The 21,583-nt window shown below is 40.7% G+C and overlaps 1 protein-coding gene and 1 pseudogene across 1 annotated transcript; one reads left to right on the top strand and one right to left on the bottom strand.

Annotated features, from left to right (window-relative positions):
• Positions 1-1,229: 1,229 nt before the first annotated feature.
• Positions 1,230-14,745, bottom strand: LOC114504124 (zinc finger protein 791-like). The gene is made up of 4 exons (XM_028521810.2): positions 14,412-14,745; positions 5,533-5,659; positions 5,264-5,324; positions 1,230-4,472 (listed from the first exon to the last, which is right to left on the bottom strand). The coding sequence occupies exons 1-4, from the start codon at positions 14,412-14,414 to the stop codon at positions 2,759-2,761; spliced, it is 1,905 nt and encodes a 634-aa protein (XP_028377611.1). The 5' UTR covers positions 14,415-14,745; the 3' UTR covers positions 1,230-2,758.
• Positions 14,483-21,583, top strand: part of LOC114503668 — a 29,153-nt pseudogene continuing 22,052 nt past the window's right edge.

Below are 21,583 nucleotides of genomic sequence, written 5' to 3'. Positions count from 1 at the left end.
AACAGTGTTGAAGATACATTAAAGGTCAAACTCCAAGTGGTCAGGAATGACACCCTCACTGACTGAGGCTGCTACTTCTTAAAATACACACACACACACCCTCCCCATTATATCACATCAGTTTTCATTTCCTTCATGGCCCTTACTTCCTTATTATAAACCAAAGCTTTGCCATTTGTTAACCATCTCTTTTCCCACCAAATATAGGCACCAGGAGTGTTAGAACATGTTTGTCTCATGTGACTGTATCCAAATCCTACGGGGCCTTGATTATTTGTGCTGAATGGGGCACAACGACTCTATTAAAGAGCATGGAATGAGGGACGTGGAACCGTCAGTATCAAAGGCACAGTCTCTGAGCGAGAGGCCTGACGGGGCCAGTGGTCCTGTCTCCCTGGCCAGGTCTGTGTTCTCTCACAACTTACCTACACTTAGAGGCCTCAGTTGAGTTAGAAATGTGATATTAATATTACACAGTCCACTAGGAAGTGAATTTATGTGTTTTAACTGAAATACATGATGGTGAACAGTGTAACGCACCATAGGAAATACACCAGTGCTCAGAGAGGGAGTCCCACAGCCGCAGGCTGTTTCAGAGGACAGGGGCTGCGACCACTGAGCGGCCAAGTCTCACGCCACCAGAGAAAGACGTCACACGCCTCCTGCACCAAAGGTCCTTGATGACCATGATGGAGAGTGGCTCACAAAATGACAAAGGTGAAAACATCAAATGATGAAAGTGGCCAATAACGTCCTCTTCTTACTAGTGTGACTCACTGGGGCCTCTTAAAAATTAGGCGTAGCTCCACTACAATGCCTTCTAGACAATGAGGTTTATGATCGCCAACAACATAATGCATTTACCTCCTCAGAGCATTCAATATACAAAATGTCTTGGTGCCTTAAAGAGCCATAGTACCATGTATCACAGGCTAAATCCTACAGAAGTCCTGATCAGCCTTTGACATTACACCCACAGCCATGTGCGCTCGGTGGTGGTTCTTACTATTACAACGCCTCACACTCCTCTCTGACTACAGCCTCAATCACACAGGTCACTGGCAAGAGGGCATGAAAAAACCATGAAGTGGGGTTTTGGTGTTAAGATTGAATGGCAATTTGTGTCAAGACAAAAACAGTAACTATAAAAAAATAGAACAAAATATGCCTGAGAGAAAACTACCTGATCATAAATGAAAATAAAAACATAATAAAATTAACCCATAGAGTATAATTATTAATGAAGAGAATTATAAAGTTTATTTGGAAATCCATAATTATTATGGTACATTTTAACATACCTTCTCAGGAAATAAACACAGTATCTGTGCATACAAGGGCTTAGAAAACAGTTAATAAAATATGTGAAGCGTTCATTTGACAATACACATACTTTTAATCGCATACAATTGAACATGACTGAAAACATGTTGAATAAGAAAAACACTATCACCGTTAGGTGCCTAAGGTGTTTCCTACACAAATTAGATCTTATACAGATATAATCTAGAGAAAAGGAGAATAGACATGAGCAAGAAGTGAATCCATTTCCTGGTGGACACAACAGGGCTTACAGAAAAATCCAAACTCTGATGCATCTTTCACGTGGAATTTGTGAAGACATCAGTGGAAAACTACACATCTCAGAAAATGAATATCAGACAGTTGGTGGTGGTTTTGAGGATGGTCTTGATTTGAAGGTAAAAAAATCCAGGTCACAGGCTGGAAGATTTTGTTCTTGAAGCTCCTATGTCTGTTTGTCTGTGGGAATGTTGGCCTTCTTTGTTTTTGCCTTCCAAATCTCATGCAAGTGAGGCTACTAAGGAATTTTAACATGGACCATAAAGGAGCTGGATTCTGGAAAAATCAAGGTCCTACCATTGCCCAATAAAAGGGAAAATCTTCAGCTCTCGATTTTGCTGCCCTATCACAGATCCCTGTTCTTAATTCGAAGTGTACTCACCAAACATCAGTCCAAAGAAAGCAAAGGTCCAAATATGAAAATAATTCACATATAACTATATTCTTTCCTAAACTTGCCATATATGAAATTATCAGTATGGAAAACAGAAAAAGGCTCCTACACTTAGCATGCCAAAAAAGGAGCTTTGTCAGAGGGAAAAGCAGAATGTGTCTAATGGACTAGGGACATAAAGGGCGGCCTCAGGCCACTAGGAAAACCCTGACCCCAAACAGTCATTTTTCTATGGCCCCATAAAACAAATTATAGAAAGATGTTTGACCTAACTGCATATAAAAACCAGATTTAAATTCATCCATGTATCTATTAAGAAGAGGATCCAAGATAGAAAATATTACTAAATGTTTTAAGAAAAAAAGCACCACTATTAATTCCATGTACTATTGTTGACAGACTCTCTTTATCATCTCATGTGAGTATTCATTTCTGAAAGTCAGTACGAGAAACCCACAGTCCAATGATGAAGTAAAGAAAAAGGTGCAGTAAACACGACATACATACAACATTAATGAGAACTCTTTCACATCAAAAACTTTCTGGCACATTATATGTGAATTAATTTCTATCAAGCTTTCTCATGTTACTTACATTTTAATTTCTTTCGTGGAAGAAATTTTCACTTGTAAGAATATGGCCCAATTCAAATCTTTTCTCCAACTGTTTACATTCTAGAATTTTTAATCCAGCGAGTCCTCCTATGCTTTTGAAAGGAACTGGGAAAAGTGAAGCCTTTCCCAAGTTCTGCACATTAATATGGTTTTCCTCCAGTGTGCATTTTCACATTTTGAAAGGTTGTGTGATAAATGAAGACTTTTCCAAATTGCTTACATACAGGGGGTTCTCTCTAGTGTGAGTTTTTTCATGTTTTCTAAGATAACGGAGACAAGTGAAGGCTTTACCACATGTTTTACACACACACGGCTTCTCTCCAGTGTGAGTTCTTTCATGTGTTTGGAAACTTCGATACCATCTGAAGGTTTTCCCACATTCCTTACATTCATAGGGTTTTTCCGCAGTGTGAGTTTTTTCATGTGTTTGTAAGGAACTGAGATCTCCGAAGGCTTTCCCACACTCCTTACATTCAAAGGGCTTCTCTCCAGTGTGATTTCTTTCGTGTTTCTGAAGATCACTGGGATACCTAAATGTTTTATTGCAGTTTTTACATTTATAGGGTTTCTTTCCAGTGTGGTTTATTTCATGTTTTCGAAGATAATGGAGACAACTAAATGCTTTACTACATTTTTTACATACATATGGCTTCTCTCCAGTGTGATTACTCTCATGTGTTTGGAAACTTTGATAACATCTGTAGGATTTTCCACACTCCTTACATTCATAAGGTTTCTCTCCAGTATGAATCCTTTGGTGTATTCGTAAGGAACTGAGGTATCTGTAGGCTTTCCCACATTCCTTACATTCATAGGATTTCTCTCCAGTGTGCGTCCTTCTGTGGTATCGAAGAGAACTGGGATAACCAAATGTCTTGCTACATACTTTACATTCATAGGGTTTCTCTCCAGTGTGATTTCTTTCATGTATTTGGACACACTGATGAGAACTGAAAGCTTTCCCACATTCTTTACATTCATAGGGTTTCTCTCCAATATGAGTTCTTTGATGCGTTTGTAAGGAACTGGGATCTCTGTAGGCCTTCCCACACTCCAGACATACAAAGGGCTTCTCTCCAGTGTGATTTCTTTCATGTTTTTGAAGATCACTGGGATACCTAAAAGACTTACTACAGTTCTTACACTCATAGGGTTTCTTTCCAGTGTGATTTCTCTCATGCTTTCGAAGATAACGGAGACAAATAAATGTTTTACCACACTGCTTACACACATATGGCTTCACTTCTCTGTGATTTCTTTCATGCCTTCGAAAACTCTGATAACATATGAAGGCTTTTCCACACTCCTTACATTCATAGGGCTTCTCTCCAGTAAATTTACTTTCATGTCTTCGATAATTTTGATAATATCTGAATGTTTTTCCACACTCCTTACATTCATAGGGCTTCTCTCCAGTGTGAATTTTCTCATGACGTCGAAGAGAACTGAGACAACTGAATGCTCTGCCGCACTGTTTACATTTATATGGTTTTTCTCCAGTGTGGGACCTTTCGTGTATTTGAAGTGAATTTGAAGAACTAAAGGTTTTCCCACATTCCTTACATTCATAGACTTTTTCTCCATTGTGATTTCTTTCATGTTTGTCAAAACACTGGAGATAACTGGAGGCTCTCCCACATGCATCATAATTACATAGTTTGTCTCCGTAACTTTGATAATCACACGGTGTGTGTCCAGGGTGACATCTGACGTGCCCATTATGGGATGACTGGTGCATGAAGACTTTCCCACACATGCTGCGTTCCCACTGTTTTCCTCCCAGAAGAGTTTTCTTCTGCAGACAGAGATCTGGAAAAAGGCTGAAGTTTTCCCCACATTGACTACTCCTTTCCCCTCCACAGAGTCTCTCTAACAGTGGATTTCTGTAAAAATTGAGAAGCACATTACTAATAATTTTTTCATTAATTTTAAAATTATCAGTACCATATTTGAACTATAGTTTCATGATTTATAGCAAAAATATAGGTTTTCCCCTTGTCTGAATGATTAGAAACTTAATTAATGTATGGAATGCTTTGTGAGAGGAGTTTGCCTTTGCTACTATCAAAACAGTGATATTGATCCTAAAAGTTATTGACACCCTTTCCATTTAAATTACTTTTCAAACACTGCCCTGGCCGGCGTAGCTCAGTGGATTGAGTGTGGGCTGCGAACGAAAGCATCGCAGGTTCAATTCCCGGTCAGGGCACATGCCTGGGTTGCAGGCCACAGCCCCCAGCAACCGCACATTGATGTTTCTCTCTCTTTCTCCCTTCCTTCCCTCTCTAAAAAAATAAATAAATAAAATCTTTAAAGCAATTATTTTTCAAACACTAAACACATTTTTCATTATAAGAAATTAAGTGGAACTATGAACCAAAGGATCACTGGTTTGATTCCCAGTCGGGGTACATGCCTGGGTTGCGGGCCAGGTCCCCAGTGGGGTCCACATGAGAGTCAACCACACATCGACATTTCTCTCCCTCTCTTTCTCCCTCCCTTACCCTCTCTGTAAAAATAAATAAATAAAGTCTTTAAAAAAAGAAATTAGGTGGAAAGTTTCTGATAAGTGGTAAGTTTGAAGCATAAATTATTCTGGTTGCTTCTTTTTAAATCTGGTAGCATAACAGTTTTCTAAAACACGATAGTGCTTTCTGTTGTGAGTGTGACTCACCTTCGTCTTCTCCCCTGGTGTTTGTACTGAACTTCAATGTCATGATCTTCCCATTTCTTTCCTAAAATACAGACCCAGAAACTTGGTTCCAAACTGTTAGAAATTCTAGAAAAATCATTATATTCTAGTTCTACAATGAGCTGTGAGCATGTCCAGTTTATTTACCAGTGTCCTCCCTTCCCACATCCCACATCTGAGAACAATGTTGGCCAAGAAACACCTGTTTCTGTCCTCTGATTAACAAGGTGAAGGTAACATGTCATCCTTACTGACTGAGGCCAGGTTCCTGAAGGTTTCCTGCATCACATCTCTGTAGAGCTTCTTCTGTAGAGAATCCAGTAAGGCCCACTCCTCCAGACTGAAGTTCACAGCCACATCCTCAAAGGCCACCGAGTCCTAAAAACCCAGAGTATGTGTAGAGTAGGATGTATGAGACTGATAGCACTTATAGGAAGTTTTATAAGAAGTTTACAAGCGATTCCATCATCTCCTAACATGTATTCTATGACTTGATTATAAGAAACTCTCTGTCCACACCTGCCTCCTCATGCATTTAACATCATCAGGAATACATGGAAATGGTTTACACATTTTTACTCTAATCACATTACACCTTACTTTTCTTCTAATGGCAGGGTTCAGAGAATGTTTGGAAATAACAGGACTACTATTCAGATGAAACAAATATTATCATTGTAAGACCATCAATTCTTTATGAGAAATAGTCTTTCATCTCCTTCCTCACAGCCACCATTTACAGCACTCCATGAAGCAGATGTTAACATCTGCAATGAGATTTCAATGAATAAAACCACAGTGAAGATCTACAAGCATTTTGTTCTAGTCCCATCCCAAACATGAGCATCCAGAAGCCTGTGGAAATCCCACTTGTAACAAAGCCCAGCTAGCTATTGTCCTAAATTCCTCCAGGACGTGAGAAAGTAACCGCAGGCAGCTGGCTGCATGGAAATATCCTTGTAGAGAAGCACTGCTCTTACCTTGTGAAATATTTTCTATAGACTCAGTTTTCCTTTCTCTTTCTGTCCAATCTGATGGTCTAAAAAGTTACTTCAGACTTAGAGCTCAGACACAAAGTAGAAGACAAGACAACTTACACGACAAAATCCCTGTAGTTATGCACCTCAGGGCTGTTTCCAGCCAATTTCTGGCACACACAGGCACACACTGAAATAATAATATGGCAGAAGAGCTCTTTCCAGCATAACCATAAAGTCTTTCCTGGGTGCTGCTGACACTGAGGGCCAGGTTAAGAGGTTTAGGGTGCAAGGGAGGTCATTGACATCCACAGTAGTGTCATGGTGAACTTGTTCATGATTATAAAATGTTAAGGGTGTAGCAGGGGTTTCCTCCAAAAGAGCACATAACATCCATTCTCCAGTCGGGAGGAAGTATTTCCTGACCAGCCACTCTGGAGGCTGCCCTCCCTTCTGTCATTCCCAAGTTCCCAGTGGAGACAAGGAACAGCATAGCTCCATCCTGAAGCATGGGATCCCCCCACAGATGACAGCACACCCAACCTGTAGGGTATGAAGGGTTATTGCTGTCCCAAGTGAGGTGTCTGGACAGCGTAAGTAAGGCAGGCTCTCAAGAGGGCACTGAATAGGCTGTGAGAGAAGAGCAGGGACACATTCTTTTCCGAGGTTACAGGGTGAGCTGGGGTGAGAGTTCGCACAGGAGGGCAGCAGCTTGCAAGGATTCAGTCACTTGTTACCACAGGAAGCGTGCACTGAAGCTTTCTCATCACCTTGTGCAGATGTGGGGCACAAGGGGAAGGAGCAGGCATGAGGTTCTAGAGCTGTCAGCAATCAATCATCAAGAATTAGAGAAGGTTGCCCTGGCTGGTGTGGTTCAGTGGATTGGGCACCGTCCCACAGACCTGAAAGGTCAGTTCAATTCCCACTCAGGGCACCTGCCTGGGTCATGGGTTCTGCCCTGGGTCAGGGTGCGTGAAGGAGGCAGCTGATCAATGTTCCTCTCTCACACATATGTTTCTCTCCCTCTCTTTCTCCCTCCCTTCCCCTCTCTTTAAAATCAATAAAAGAATAAAATTAAGAATGAGAGCAGGAAAAAAAGAATTAGAGCAGCAGAATGACAGTTTCTGATCTGACATTTAAGTAACTTAGAAGTTTCCATTCCCAAACTCACCAGAGAAAAGCTAAAAAACCTGAAACAAACCAGAGCATTTAGGTCACAGGGCAACCTGATGTCACCAAAATTGGAAAAGAGAAAGTAAAATTGGTGTTCAGGAAAATATCCCAAATGTTCTGTTCTTAATATGGCCTGTACTAAAAAAAAAAATCTATTTCAACCCTGGCTGGTGTGGCTCAGTGAACTGAGTGCCAGCCTACCAACCAAAAGGTTGCCAGTTCAATTCCCAGTCAGGGCACATGTCTGGGTTAAGGGCCAGGTTCCCAGCTGGGTGTGTGTGAGAGGCAACCGATAGATGTATCTTTCACACACTGATGTTTCTCTTCCTCTCCTTCTCCCTCCCTTCCCCCTCTCTCTGAAAGTAAATAAATAAAATCTTTTTTAAAAATCTATTTCAGCAAAGTCTAATGCAAAGACAAAAAAAAAGAACAAAAAAGCAGAACACAATTTCCATAATCCCTAAATACTTTCTTCAAACAGGTTAAATACACCTAATGGACATACCTGAAGAACATAAAAGACAGGAAGACAGTAAACTAACAGGCACCGAGACTTCCTCAAATTAATGACAGTTGGCACAGTGCAGATACAGGATGGAGAGAGAACACTAAACTGTCATATAATGCATGACATCTTATTTACAACATTAGAAATTATGTATTTGGTAATTTCAAGCTATGGATAACTGAAATAAATGACAGCAATGTGACAAGGGACAGAGAGGGGGAAGTGGGAATAGTGTGCTGTGAGGTGCCTGCACAACCAGAGAAGCAGTACAGTGCGACTTGACAAAGGTGGTGGCTACCTGGTAAATGTATCCTCAAAACTCAAGGGCAACCTCCAAAAAGCTTAAGAAAATATGTATATTTGATATAAGAGAAGAAAAATCAGGCCATATGCTCAAATAAAGTCAGAGAATTAAGAAAAAAAGTTGGAAACAAAAAGAAATGAAGAGCAAGGGCAACAAACAGAACACAGGACAAGCTGTGGTAGATATTAATCCAACTGGCTCCATCACCGCTTTAATCATCAATGGTCTTGCTACAACTGAAAGACAAATAAATAACATGCTATCAGATTTTAAAACACAATATAATATATTGCTCACAATAAACCCACTTTAATTATGAAGACACAGATAGGTGAAAGGTAAAGGGATAGAAAAAATGGACCGTGGGAGGTGATGAGTGGGTAGGGCAGGGGAGAGTAATGGGGGGGAAATGGGGACAACTGTAACTGAACAATAAAAAAAAGAAAGAAAGCTGGCATGGGTATATGAATTTCAGACAATGCAGATTTCAGGCCAAAAAAAAAAATCTCAGAGATAAGGACAAACATTACATAATGATAAAGGGGTCCATTCTCCAAGAAGGCACAGCAGTCCTTCAGATGCCTGTGCGTAACAGTACGGGGTGAAATCCATGAGGAGAGAGCGGAGAGACTGCAAGGAGAACCAGAGGAGCCCACCAGTGCTGCTGCAGATTCCAGTGCTCTACCACAAATCATAAACTGCAGCAGAAAGAAATCCCAAAGGACAGAGTTGACTAAACACTGCCATGTAACAACAAAATTTAATCAAAAGATTGAAATCTATGGTTTAAAATCTGAGCCTTGAAAAGTTAAATTGTTGGTATCCTTCATACAGTAACAAGAATATACATTCTTTTCTCAAGCTCACATGGAACACTCACCAAGACAGAACACATTCTGGGACATAAAACACACCTTAAAAAATCCGAAATAACAGAAATCATACAGAATAAGCTCCTCCACCACAGGCATTAATCTAGAAATTAGTAATAGCAAGAGAGTTGGAAAAATCCAAATATTTGGAGATTCAACAACACAAATCTAAATAATACATGGGATCAAAGAACTTTTCTTAAAATAAGTTAAAAATTATTTGAACTAAATGAAATGAAACTTTTCAAAGGTTGTGGGATGCAGCAAAAGAAATGCCTAGAAAAATTTATGCCATCAAACAAGTACACTAGCAAAAGAAAGATCCATAATCATATAATGTAAGGATCTACCTTAGGAAGCAATAAAAAGCTGAGCAAATTAAACCCAAAGTAAGCAGACTAAAAGTAAGAATAGAAAATTAGAAAAAAATCATGTAATTATAAAAACAAAAAAATCAATGCAGAATAAACAACAACAACAACAACAACAACAAAGCTGTTCTTAGAGACAATTAATATGACAAGCACCTAGTCAACAAAATGAAGGAAAGGGAGACAAAAATTACAATGGAAGGCCATCATGGGTAGGTCTAAGGAGCTCAGAGAGGTGGTCACTGAAGCGTCTACAGTGAAGGTGACTCAGAGGATGCTGCCAGGGGTGCCTGTCTTGTGCCAACTGAAACAGTCCAGAGCCTTCTATGGTAGGAGCACCCACTCAAGGTGGAGCAATTTGTAACAGCATAAATGGGTTAAAAAAAATTAGTAAATAAGGAATATATTCCCTCCCAACACAAAAGAATCTAGAGGGACTGCAGCTATTTCTTTGTGGCATCGCAAAGTGAATGGCCTTCACCTAGGCATCAGGACCTCACCTGTGTGTGGGGCAATGGCTCATGCACTTTTTCTGAAGCCCCTTTTCCAATATACATATATGTCCTGAATGTCAAATGAATGCCCACAGAGTGACATGAATGTCGCATCGTACCTGTTCTCCTGGAGCAAGGTCTAGAGGACCTCAAGCCCGTGTCATTTGGGTGAGAGACTGCCCCCATGGAAATGGCTGCTATGTAGGATTTAAGGACCCCAAGGCTTAAGTCTGGTTTGAACTGATACCTTGGCTGTGCCACAGTGAGACTACGGGTGCTGTCCCCGGTGTATCAGAGGGTCAGGATCTTGGATGCAGTAGAGGCAGGTGCAGCAGGTGTACTTAAGGGTCCCGGGAAGTCCTCTGGTATTAGGGAAGTGGACTCTGCCTACCGTTTATGGGCTGCCTTTTCCCATCTCTGCTCTTTCCCTCTGAAATACCTACTCTTTAAAGAGTGACCATCTGGTGGGCTCCCCTCATTCTTAGGATAGAATCATTCTTAAACCCCCACTTAGGCCCACTCTACTGTAGAGTGACCCCAGCCTCATTCATACTTTCATGCTACTGACCAAATAAGTTCCAGCCAAGACACTGACCAGGTCCACTCTAAGGAGGATCCAATTGCCATACTCCTGCTCCCAAAGGATGAGAAATTGCCTAAACTCTCAACTCAGAGTCCTCTGAATGTAGCACCCAGGTTCCACTGAACATAGCACCCAGGTTCGGTGGTGTCAACAATACAACCCAGTGCAGCTGGGCCCACGGGAGGGCCCCCAGCAGGCAGCTGCTCACAGAGCAGGAGCCTCCAGGTTCCTGTCAGCCTGACAGATAACAAGGACCAGGGCGAAAGGGAGGGCTGAGGCTTAATTTTCAGTACACAAACATCAAACATGTGAAGTCTGACCACTCATGACAAGAACAAACACAAGTATAAAAAATACACAATCCCACTGGCTTGTTTTTATATAAAGACACGCTAAGAAGATGAGCAAAAGTGATGAGAACTGGTCCCCTGAAGGTGGAGGGGGTGGGAGCACAGGAGTGGAGCAGGACATGCCGGCAGTGACCATCCATCAGCTTCCTTTCAGGCACTTAGACACTTTCCCATTCACTATTTACTCAAAACAAGAACAGAAATTTATATACACCCCATTTCCTATGGGTAATCATCACCGTTAATTAATCTTGCTTTTTAAATTAATTATTCTTAACTTTTCTATATAGGAAACCATTTTAAAATGTAAACCTTTAAAAATCAAATGCTATAAAACTGCAAGAGTATAAAAAATTTACAAAGCCCTTTCTAAAAAAAAAAACCCAAAGGGAATTATAATACTTTTCTATACACTGTATTTCACTCTGGATATTTATGCATTAGGGGTTTGCAACTTAGCCCTATACTTGAAATTTCAAAATTTACATAAGCTTTGATGTGTTTCTTCATATCAATGAAAATCAAAATTCAATAGCTATTTTCCTCCCATCCTTTAAAATAGGAGGTTATTTACTGTGGGAATAGTATAGCTTTTTACATGTCAAAGGTCTCTAAGGACAGGCACATACAAAACTGACCTAAAAATGAAAAATGCTCTTGAAAACTTAAAAACCATCTCATACTTCACGTTCTCTTACCTGAATGAAAACACAATTTTTTTATTTGCCAATCAGTCCTGCCTTATTCACATCATTTCCCTCAAGGTAGTTGTATTTTAAAGTCCAAGTGCTAATGGGAATGAGAGCCAAAGGGCTGCAATACTCAAGAGAAAAAAACAATCCAATGAAAAGACACAGCAATACTGGAATTGAAACAGAGCAGCAGCCTGCTTCCCTACAGTGAAGGAAAAACTCACACTGAGAAAGTGGAACATAATCACAAACGTGGAGTCTGGTGTCGACACCCCTTTCCGAGACAGAACCCCCAGAGTGGGACGGAGGGTAGGGACACCGGAGCAGCCCAGGAGTGAGCTCTGGTTGCTGCACACTCTGCCCTCTCTCTGAAGCACCGAAGCGCTCCCTCCCCCAGGCATCCACTCTCACGGTGAGGGAGCTCTAAGCCTGATTCAGTTTAAGGTCCTGAACCAAATTCTTCCCCAATTCTTCAAACCTTTGTCCAGGAGTCAGGACCCCTGATTTTCACACTTTCTCAATGTGCAAAAATTATACCTGAGGGCACCTACACTGTGGATGCAAAACTCAAACTTCAGGTCTAAAAATGTCTGGGCCTAAGAAACTATAACCTCAAAGAGGGCACCATCACCCTCCTCTCCACCCTTGATCCCACATGCACATGCGCCCCAGCTTTCCAGGACTGCAGCTTCTCAGGGTACAGGCTCCTTCCAAAGGGGTGTGAGCAGGTGGGACACCTGTAAGCGGAGGCTCCCCAGGAACAACTGGGCCTTCATGTACTTCCCTGTGCAGGGGCCAAAGACTTTAGCTTGAGTCACTGACCACAGGCCTCTAACCCCCATTGGAGTTGCTTTGGACAACTTTTGATATTTTTTTTATTTCATTTTTCTTTTTACTTTTTTCTTAAAATTTTTAAAAGATTTTATTTATTTATTTTTAGAGAGGGAAGGGAGGGAGAAAGAGAGATAGAGAGAAACATCAATGTGTGGTTGCTGAGAGCCGTGGCCCGCAACCCAGGCATGTGCCCTGACTGGGAATAGAACCTGCGAACTTTGGGATTGAGCTCGTGCTCAATCCACTGAGCCACACCAGCCAGGGCTCAACTTTTGATATTTTAAACAACAAAAGCCCAGGGTTTCAAAAATCCTCCAAAATCACAAAAACCAAGCCTTATGTGAAAAAAAAGGAAGAAAACTGTAAGAGTATTTTACTAGGTCAATTAGAAAACTTCTAACACCTAATATTTTCAGGAAAATATCAGTTAACTGTATTTCCAGGGAAAATAATTGGTTTGTAAATAATTCATCATACTTAAACATTTTTACTCTTCAGGTAAACTCTAAACTCTGCAAGTCTAAACTCTGCAATTTAATTTGAAAACACTCAAAAGTTAAAAAAAACAGACCTCAAAACTTCCTACACATTCTTAAGGGACTAAAGAGTGAAAGAATTCTATACAAATGGAATATAATACTGGAATATTTTCTTTTTTCTGAAATTCACCTCTTTCTTGCATTTGAAACTATTTTATATTTCAAGCTCTATTGATTAAATACTTCTATCCCTATTGATCTTCTCAAGGTGAGAGACCCAGGGAAGGGGCGGTGCTGACAGGAGATCACCCAGGAAGGTTTCCAAAGAGGAAACCTCCACCCAAAGGACTTCCTATAGGATGTGTGTGCCCAGGGAGGTCCTGGGGATTTCAAGCAACCCAGCGTCAAGGACTTCAAGTTTTCCTTGTGGTTGTTCTCTGCTTTCCTCTCATGTAAAATACCTATAGACATAAAAAAAATAAATCTTTAAAATGTACAGACTTGCCCCAGAAAGAGCCAGGTTAGAGGCACAGGGCTGTGCATTTGAGATCCTGCTCCCCAAGCATTTGGAAAACTCAGGACAAAAACTGTTCTCTTGGGGACCCAGAAAGGACTGGTGTGGAACTAAGAGGCGTCCCTGTAGAAATTTTTTTTATTTATTAGAGTTTATTTTATCTAAACTGAGGATCTGCCTAAAAGCAAGATCTCTACAGAGAAAAATGCTTCCCAGTATAAGACCCTTAAAATTTTCTTCCAGTCTGCAGCAGTTTCTTTCAAGCATTTGGAATTAAGGAGGGAACCTAAGGAAGATTATTACATGACTGTGGGAGAGAGAAGCAAGGTGGGGATTGAATTACAGGATACTGAACAAGATTATGTGGTCCCTTGAATGTGGTTATGTTTCCAAGATGTCTGAAAAAGAGGCGTTTCAAAGGTGTGCTAACCTAGATGCACCAGAACAATGCAGAGGGCTTGCTTAAGACAAAGATAAATGTAAAGTTGTGTGCCTGGGGCGTGACCATGACCTGCCCAGTTAGGAATTTATGATTTGATCACCCTGTTAGGTTACTTTCGGTTAGATTTATTATAGTCCCCCATTTTCCTCCACACTGGGGACCCCACTGACCACAGATCCTCCCACAAATGAACCCCAGAAACCAAGTTACAATTGTCCCCTGATGACCCTCTCCGTGACACTGCACCACCTGGGAGTCGCGGGGCTGCGGAGCACAGAGCTATCCAGAGAAGCTCCAGGGCTGAAGTCCCGCGCAGTGACTGGGCAGGACGCCTGCAGTGTCCCTGCTGGCCCAGCACCTACCTTGCGAGGCAGAGGAGACCGAGTCCAAGCAGCGCCCCAGGGGACTTGGGGCCTCAAGACTCCGAGGTGACTTGGCGGGGCGGGGGGGCCGTCGTGGAGGGAGTCCCTCCACCGCCGGTTCCAACCGGTTCCAATTAGCCCCTCCTCCCATCTCCCACTGGCCCTGGGCACTCACCATTTCTAGGTTTCCTGAGTCTTCCTGAGTTCTTCCTACGACTCCTAAGATAGGTTACAGCGCGATAGACGATGCAGGAGACCCACTCGGGCCCCTCCAAGAGCAGTCCACGCTGGGTCCTAGGCACTTCTGCAGCGACAAAGATACACAAGCCATTGCGGTGCGTTGCCCCACCCACTTGCCCCAGCGCGCTCTTAATTGGACAGGTCCCAAGCCTGAGTGACAGTCAGCGGGAGAACTCTGGCTCCGCTCAAACAGCCTCGCTTGGCGAACTGGAAGCTGACCCAGCTTGGAATGTTTGCATAAACAGAATTTTTTCCATTCCTGAAGCTGCCCATGTAGTAGATCCAGCCCTTTGTGAAGGCGAGGGCACAGCTGCGTGCAGGGAATCCTGATTTAGTTTTCAGATGGAGCAAGTAAGCACGGACAAGAAGGTGATCCAGGCCAAGCCTCAATGGAACAAGAAGGTCATATGTCCTCTCGGGGTCAAGGGCTTGGCCGTAAGTCTGTGAGTCCACTTACAGGACTGTGGCCCTTGTTTAGAAATGGAGACACTGAAATGTGACTTCACCATCTGTAATTGGGTCTAATTTCATTTTAGTCTTTGATCCTTGCAAGCCTTGAACCTTCCCCATCTCTTCCCCAATCCCACTCATTTGGTCCTTAAGAGAAAAAGAATCCCAGAGTATTGACTGTGGTGGGAAGTTAAAACCCCCAGGCACCAGCCTGGGCACAAGGACTCTTCTCAGTCTAAACACAGGGTTAGATGTGTTCATTACATTCTCAGGTGTACAGTTCACCCTGGAAGGAAATTTAGTTCAGATCACTTTTTGCCTGTGTCCCTATTGAACTTTAAAATGCAAACAACTATAATATCTTTAAGGCAATTTATTCCTATATTTAATAATGTAATAAAAATAATAAATCATTACGTAGATGTGGGATGCAACTGAAAACTTTTTTCTCCCAGCTTTACTGAGTTATAATTGAAAAACAAAATTGTCTGTATAGTACTTAATGTTTAATCACTGTGTTGTATACTTGACTCTAATATAATATTGTGTCAACAGTAATTGAAAAATAAATTTAAAAAGTATAGTATGGAAGAGGAAGCAACTTTAAGTTAAAGAGTGAATTTAGATCAGTATACTATTAAAGATTATATTATGATTTTCATTTTTAATACATTTTTAATAACATGTAATATATAAAGACAAAGTTTGCCTTTTCCTCATTTAGCAAGTGATGCATGCCATTTAATTTGTTTTAAATTAAGTGTGCAAGAAAGAGGATGGTTTACCTACAAATTGAAAATGACATATTAATATTGTGCTTGGGAACCAAATGTGTATTAATATGTAGACTGATATTTAACTCTGTGTTACAACCCTCCAAACTGCTTCCATGGCCTGATATTTGGAATTCTTTCCTTTTTTTATTTAAAAGATTTTATTTATTTATTTTTAGAGAGGGAAGGGAGGGAGATAGAGAGAGAGAGAGAGAAACATCAATGTGCGGTTGCTGGGGGTTATGGCCTGCAACCCAGGCATGTACCCTGGCTGGGAATCGAACCTGGGACACGTTGGTTCCCAGCCCGCACTCAGTCCACTGAGCTATGCCAGCCAGGGCTGGAATCCTTGAATTTTGCACTTTAAAAAGTCTTTATTATTATAGTTTTTATGTTTTGTTTCTAAAACAGGAGACAGCACTTTCAGGTAGCTATTTGCAAGTGTTTCACCAAAAGTAACACTTTTCAGTAACATTTTGGCTCTGAATAATTTTATTTCCAATAAAGTAAGAGCCAAGTTGGATAAAAGAAAAAATTGTCTATTTAAAAATTACAACATGATGATTAGATATACACATATTGTATCGTGCACTTGAAATTTGCTAAAGCAGTGAATTAAGTGTTCTCACCATACACACAAAACAGGAACTATGTGAGGTGATGGATATGTTAATTAACTTGGAAACTCTAATGTGCCTGAGAGATTGGATTGCAAAACTCTGAACACACTTATTTATTTACATGAACCACTTTTATTGAGATATAATCTCCATACTGTGCCCTACACCTAAAGTGTACAAGTCAAAGTGTACAATTCAGTGGTTTTCAGGATATTTACAAACAGGTACAGTCCATTTTTTAACATTTTTATCACCTCAAAAATATAAAGCTGTAACTTCCAAACTTCCCATCATCCTCTCCAAACCTTAGCACTGGGGAGCCGTGAGTTTACTTTTTGTCTCTACAGATTTCCCTGTCCGGGGCTTTACTGTGAAAGGAATTCTATTTATTACCCGTGGTCTTTGTGATTGACTTCATTGATGGAGCATACGTTTTTCAAAGTAATCCGGGTTGTGGCATGCACCAACACTTCATCTGTTCTTATGACCAAATAGTGCTCCACCGATGGACATAACTGATCTATTCACTCGTTATGTACATTTGGTTTGTTTCCAGTTTTTTGGTTACTGTGAATAATGTTGCTATAAAATTTATATGCCAGTTTTTGTTTTGTTCAAACATATTTTCATTTTTCTTGGGCACGTACTTGTGATGGGAATTGATGAATTATTCAATAATTCTAGGTTTACTTTTTGAGAAACTCCCAGAGGGTTTTCCATAGTGCCTACACCATTTTATATTGCACCACCTGTGTATGAGGATCCAAACGCCTGCACGTGTCTTTGACAATGTTTGTTACTGTCTCCCTTTTTGATTCTAGCTTCCTGGTGGCTGTGAAGTGGTATCCCCTTGGGGTTTTGATTAATGACTTCATTTCACTCTAGCAGTTTGTGGATGAGTGATGATGTCCAACGTTTTTTCTTGTGCTCTTGACCATTTGTCTATCTTCCTTGGGAAAAGGTGTATTTAACGCTTTGCCATTTTTACATTGAATTTTTTTGACTTTCTATAATTAAGTTATGAGGTCTGCAGATATTTTTGATGCAAGTTTCTTATCAGATGTATTTGCCAAATCCTTCCATTCTGTGGGTTGTGTTTTCACTCTCTTGCCTTAAAAATTTACTTCTAATTGTGGTGATGTGTACATGCTATAAAATTTACCTTTTTGACATTTTATAAGTGCATTTTTCAGTAGGGAGAACATTGACATTTTAAAGCGAATCTCCAGGACTACTCTCATCTTGCAAAAGCGACACTCTCTCCCATTAGACAAAACTTCTTCCTCTCACCCTAGCTCCTGACAACAACCATTCCACTTTTTGTCTATATAAATTTGACTACTCTGTCTACCTTATACAAATAAAATCATACAGTGTTTGGCCTTTTCTGACAGGCTGATTCACTTAGCATAATGCCCTTAAAGTTCTTCCATGTTGTGGCATGTGTCAGAAATTGCTTTCTTTATAAAGCTGAAAAAGATTCTGTTGTATGGATGTGCCAAATTTTTTCTGATCCATTTCTGATGATGAATGATTGGGTTATTTCCACCTGTGGGCTATTGTGAAAAATGCTAATATAAACATGAATAGACATATATCTGCTTGCATTCTGGCTTTCAGTTCTTTCAGGTATTTACACAGAAATAGAACTGCTAAATCAAATAGTAACTCAGTGCTTAATGTTTTGATAAACTGTCATGTTTTCACACTGGCAACATGATTTTATATTCCCAGCAGTTTTGCACAAGGGTTTCAATGGGTATGTTCCTCTCTGTATGGTGCCTGTCCTTTGAAGCACAAAAAAATCATTATCATGAGGTCTAAATTACTAATTTTTTTCATTATTGCCCTTTGTGTAATATCTAACAGTATTTTGTGAGATCCAAGGTCTGGAATTTTCTCCTATGTTTTATCTAAGTTTGTGTTAGTTACATCTGATGTTTAGGTCTTTGATCCTTTGGGGTAAGTTACAGTGTGTGGTGTGAGGTGTACAGTACAACCTGTTCCTTTTGCATGGGGCTGTCCAGTAGGTCCAGCACCAACTTGTAGAGAGTGATGAAAAGAAATTAATTCTTTCCCCATTCTTGGTACCTTTTTCAAATATCAATTGACCATAGATATAGAGGTTTATTTCTCAAATCTCAATCTATTCTACATTTCTGTATGTCTATCCTTGTGTTAGTTCCAAACCATCTTGATCTTCTTTGGTTTGTAAAAAGGTTTGAATTCAAGGAACGTTAGTCTTACTATTTTTTTTCAAGAATGGGTATGATGATTCTGATTCATTTGCAATTCCACATAAATTTATGAAGCAGCTTGCCAATCTCTATAAAGATTACAGCTGGGATCATGATAGGTATTGCACTGAATTGCTAGATCATTTTTGTGGAGTCATGCCACTTCACCAATCTCAAGTCTTCCAATCCATGAAATTGGGTTGTTTTACCATTTATTTATACATTTTAATTTTTGACATGTTTGGTCATTTTCAGAGTATGTGCTTTGTACCTATTTTGTTAAATTTTAAAAAGCACTTCATTCATTTTTTTAAAGATTGTATTTATTTATTTTTAGACAGAGGGGGAGGGAGGGAGAAAGAGAGAGAGAGAAACATCAATGTGTGGTTGCTTCTGAGGCGCACCCTAGTGGGGGCCTGGCCGGCAACCCAGGCATGTGCCCTAAACTGGGAATCGAACCGGTGCCCCTTCAGTTCTCAGTTCAGTGTTCAATCCACTGAGCTACACCAGCCAGGACCCATTTCTTTCGATTCTATTGTAAATGCATTTCTTTTCTTAATTTCATTATCAGATTGTTCATTACAAGTGTATAGGAATAGAATTGATTTTTATATTTTGATATTGAATTTTATAATCTTGCTTAACTCAAGTATTAGTTCCAATAGTTTTTTAGTGGATTCCTTAGAGATTTTATTTTGTTTTGTTTTTGCATACAAATACGCTATATAAACATTTTCTCAACAGTTGAACATCATTCCCACTGCCCATGTGGACACCCAGATGTCCAGGACCCAGACATAAATTCGGCGCAGCCTGGAGCCTCTTGCTCTGAGTCCAACAGGATGACTACGTCGCCCTTGTGCATGAGGCTTTTCAAGTTGTGGGTGATGGAGCCCCCCCTTGGGGGCTGATTCTGCCCAACAGAAGAACCCATTTCATCCATGTTGACATTCTGCATAATTTTTTCTATTTTCTTTTTTCTATTGTTTTTTATTTTAATCATTGTTCAAGTACAGTTTTCTCCCTTTTACTCCCATTCTATTTTCTATTTTATTCATTTCTGCACTCGTTTTTATTATTTCCTTTCCCCTTCTTTGGGTTTGGAATCATGTCTTTTTAAGTCTGGTAAGGTAAGTTTAGGTTGTTGATTTTATTTTTTGTTTGTTTGTTAATATTAGCAAAATAACTATGAATTTTTAATTGAATTTATTGAGCTGACATTGGTTTGCAAAACCATACAGGTTTTAAGTGTACAGCTCAATAAAACCTCACCTGCACACTGCATCGTGTGCCCGTCTCCCCAAGCAGAGTCATTTTCCGTCCCCATTCCACCCCCACCCCCTTTGCCCACCTCCCTCATCCCCCTGTCCCTCTGGCCATCACCACACTGTTGTCTGTGTCTATGAGTTATCTATACATGTTCTTTGGCTAATCCCATCACCTTCATTCATCCAGTCCCCCGACCCTGGTCCCCTCTGACAGCTGTCAGTCTATTCCATATATCCATGCCTCTGCTTCTTTTTGTTCATCAGTTTATTTTGTTTTTTAGATTCTGCATATAAGTATGATCATATGGTATTTATCTTTCTCTGACTGGCTTAGTTCACTTAGCATAATAATCCCCAGGTCCATCCATGCTGCAAAAGGTAAGATTTCCTTCTTTTCTGCGACCATGGAGTATCCCATTGCATAAATGTACCACAGCTTCTTGATCCACTCATCTGCTGATGGGCACGTGGGCTGTTTCCAAATCTTGGCTATTGGAAACAACATTGCTACGAACACATAGGTGCATGTGTTCTTTCGAACTGGTGTTTTGTGATCCTTAGGATATTTTCCCAGAAATAGGATTGCTGGGTCAAAAGGCTGTTCCATTTTTAATTTTCTGAGGGAAATTGATACTGTTTTCCACAGTGGCTGCACCAGTCTGCATTCCCACGCACAGTGGGAGGGTCAGAGGGACACTGAGCCCCGACTGAGGGTTCCCGCAGCCATGCCCCTCCCTGGACTTAGATATGACCCCTGCCCCCGCTGCTCATGGAGATTGCCCCTCATGCAGGCCCTGGTGTAGACATGCTGAGAAGACAGGACTCACTGCCCTGGGTTGAAAAGACTGAAAAACATTTAAGGGTGCCATGAACTCTCTTCTGTTTATCATAGTAACAACACTCTTTTTCTGTATTAAAAATTTGGAACAAATTTATTAAGCACCCATGATATTCCAGGTGCTAGAGATAATGGATATCATCCTCTCTACTCATCAGCACTTAAATAAAAAATCTGTTTTCTTAAAGGAAACAAATGACTGCTAAAATAGCACCTATTCTGATCTTCGACCACAGTGGAATAGTACACACTACACACTCTCTCCACACACACCGCCTGCACCCACTGCTACAGATCCACCAAGGTGACTACAAGGTTTCATGGCTCCTATGAAACTCCAGATAAATCCTTCCTTCGCCCCAGATTTATCGAGATATAATTAACACATCACAGTGTGTAAGTTTAAGGTATACAGCATTATGATTTGATACATGTGTATGTTGATAATGATGACCACTGTAGGCTATTTTTTTATCCCCTCACGGTATGAGTGTGTGTGTGCATGCCAGCCAAGTCCAATAAAAACAGCAATGCACCTTATGGGATTTCAAATTTTCGAACAAAAATATTTTAAAAATAAACACAAATAGAGCCAGTGCACTCTAATACAATATATGAAAACTCAAGAAATCCAACATTCCCATTGGAAATGTAATCCACACCAAAACGATAAGGCAAGTTCTATCCAGATACACTGGAAGGAGCAGGGGTCCTCTGTCTCTGAGTGGCATGTGCCAGTTCTTGACTGTGGAGCGGGCACTCAGGGACAACTCCCTTACGAGAGACATCGCTGGGCCTTCCTGGATGATCTGCAGACACAGGGAGGGAGTCAGGAGTCTAAGCGCAGAGCAAAGCCTGAGCCCCAGACTGCAAAGTCCAGCTGAATTCATCCGGCAGAGGGCGCATCTCTGGCCTGGACTC

The sequence above is a fragment of the Phyllostomus discolor genome, chromosome 8 (genome assembly GCF_004126475.2).
Source record: "Phyllostomus discolor isolate MPI-MPIP mPhyDis1 chromosome 8, mPhyDis1.pri.v3, whole genome shotgun sequence".
In the NCBI taxonomy this organism is placed as follows: Eukaryota; Metazoa; Chordata; class Mammalia; order Chiroptera; family Phyllostomidae; genus Phyllostomus; species Phyllostomus discolor.
Note: the sequence above shows the minus strand (reverse complement) of the source record. Positions and strands in the feature narration are given on the sequence as shown.

What these genes read in the sequence shown, in the direction of transcription:
- LOC114504124 (XM_028521810.2), bottom strand. An exon ending in CAGGAACCTGGCCTCAGTCA is followed by an intron (nt 5,325 to 5,532) that starts GTAAGGATGACA and finishes TCTGTATTTTAG; the next exon opens with GAAAGAAATGGGAAGATCAT. An exon ending in CACCAGGGGAGAAGACGAAG is followed by an intron (nt 4,473 to 5,263) that starts GTGAGTCACACT and finishes CAATTTTTACAG; the next exon opens with AAATCCACTGTTAGAGAGAC.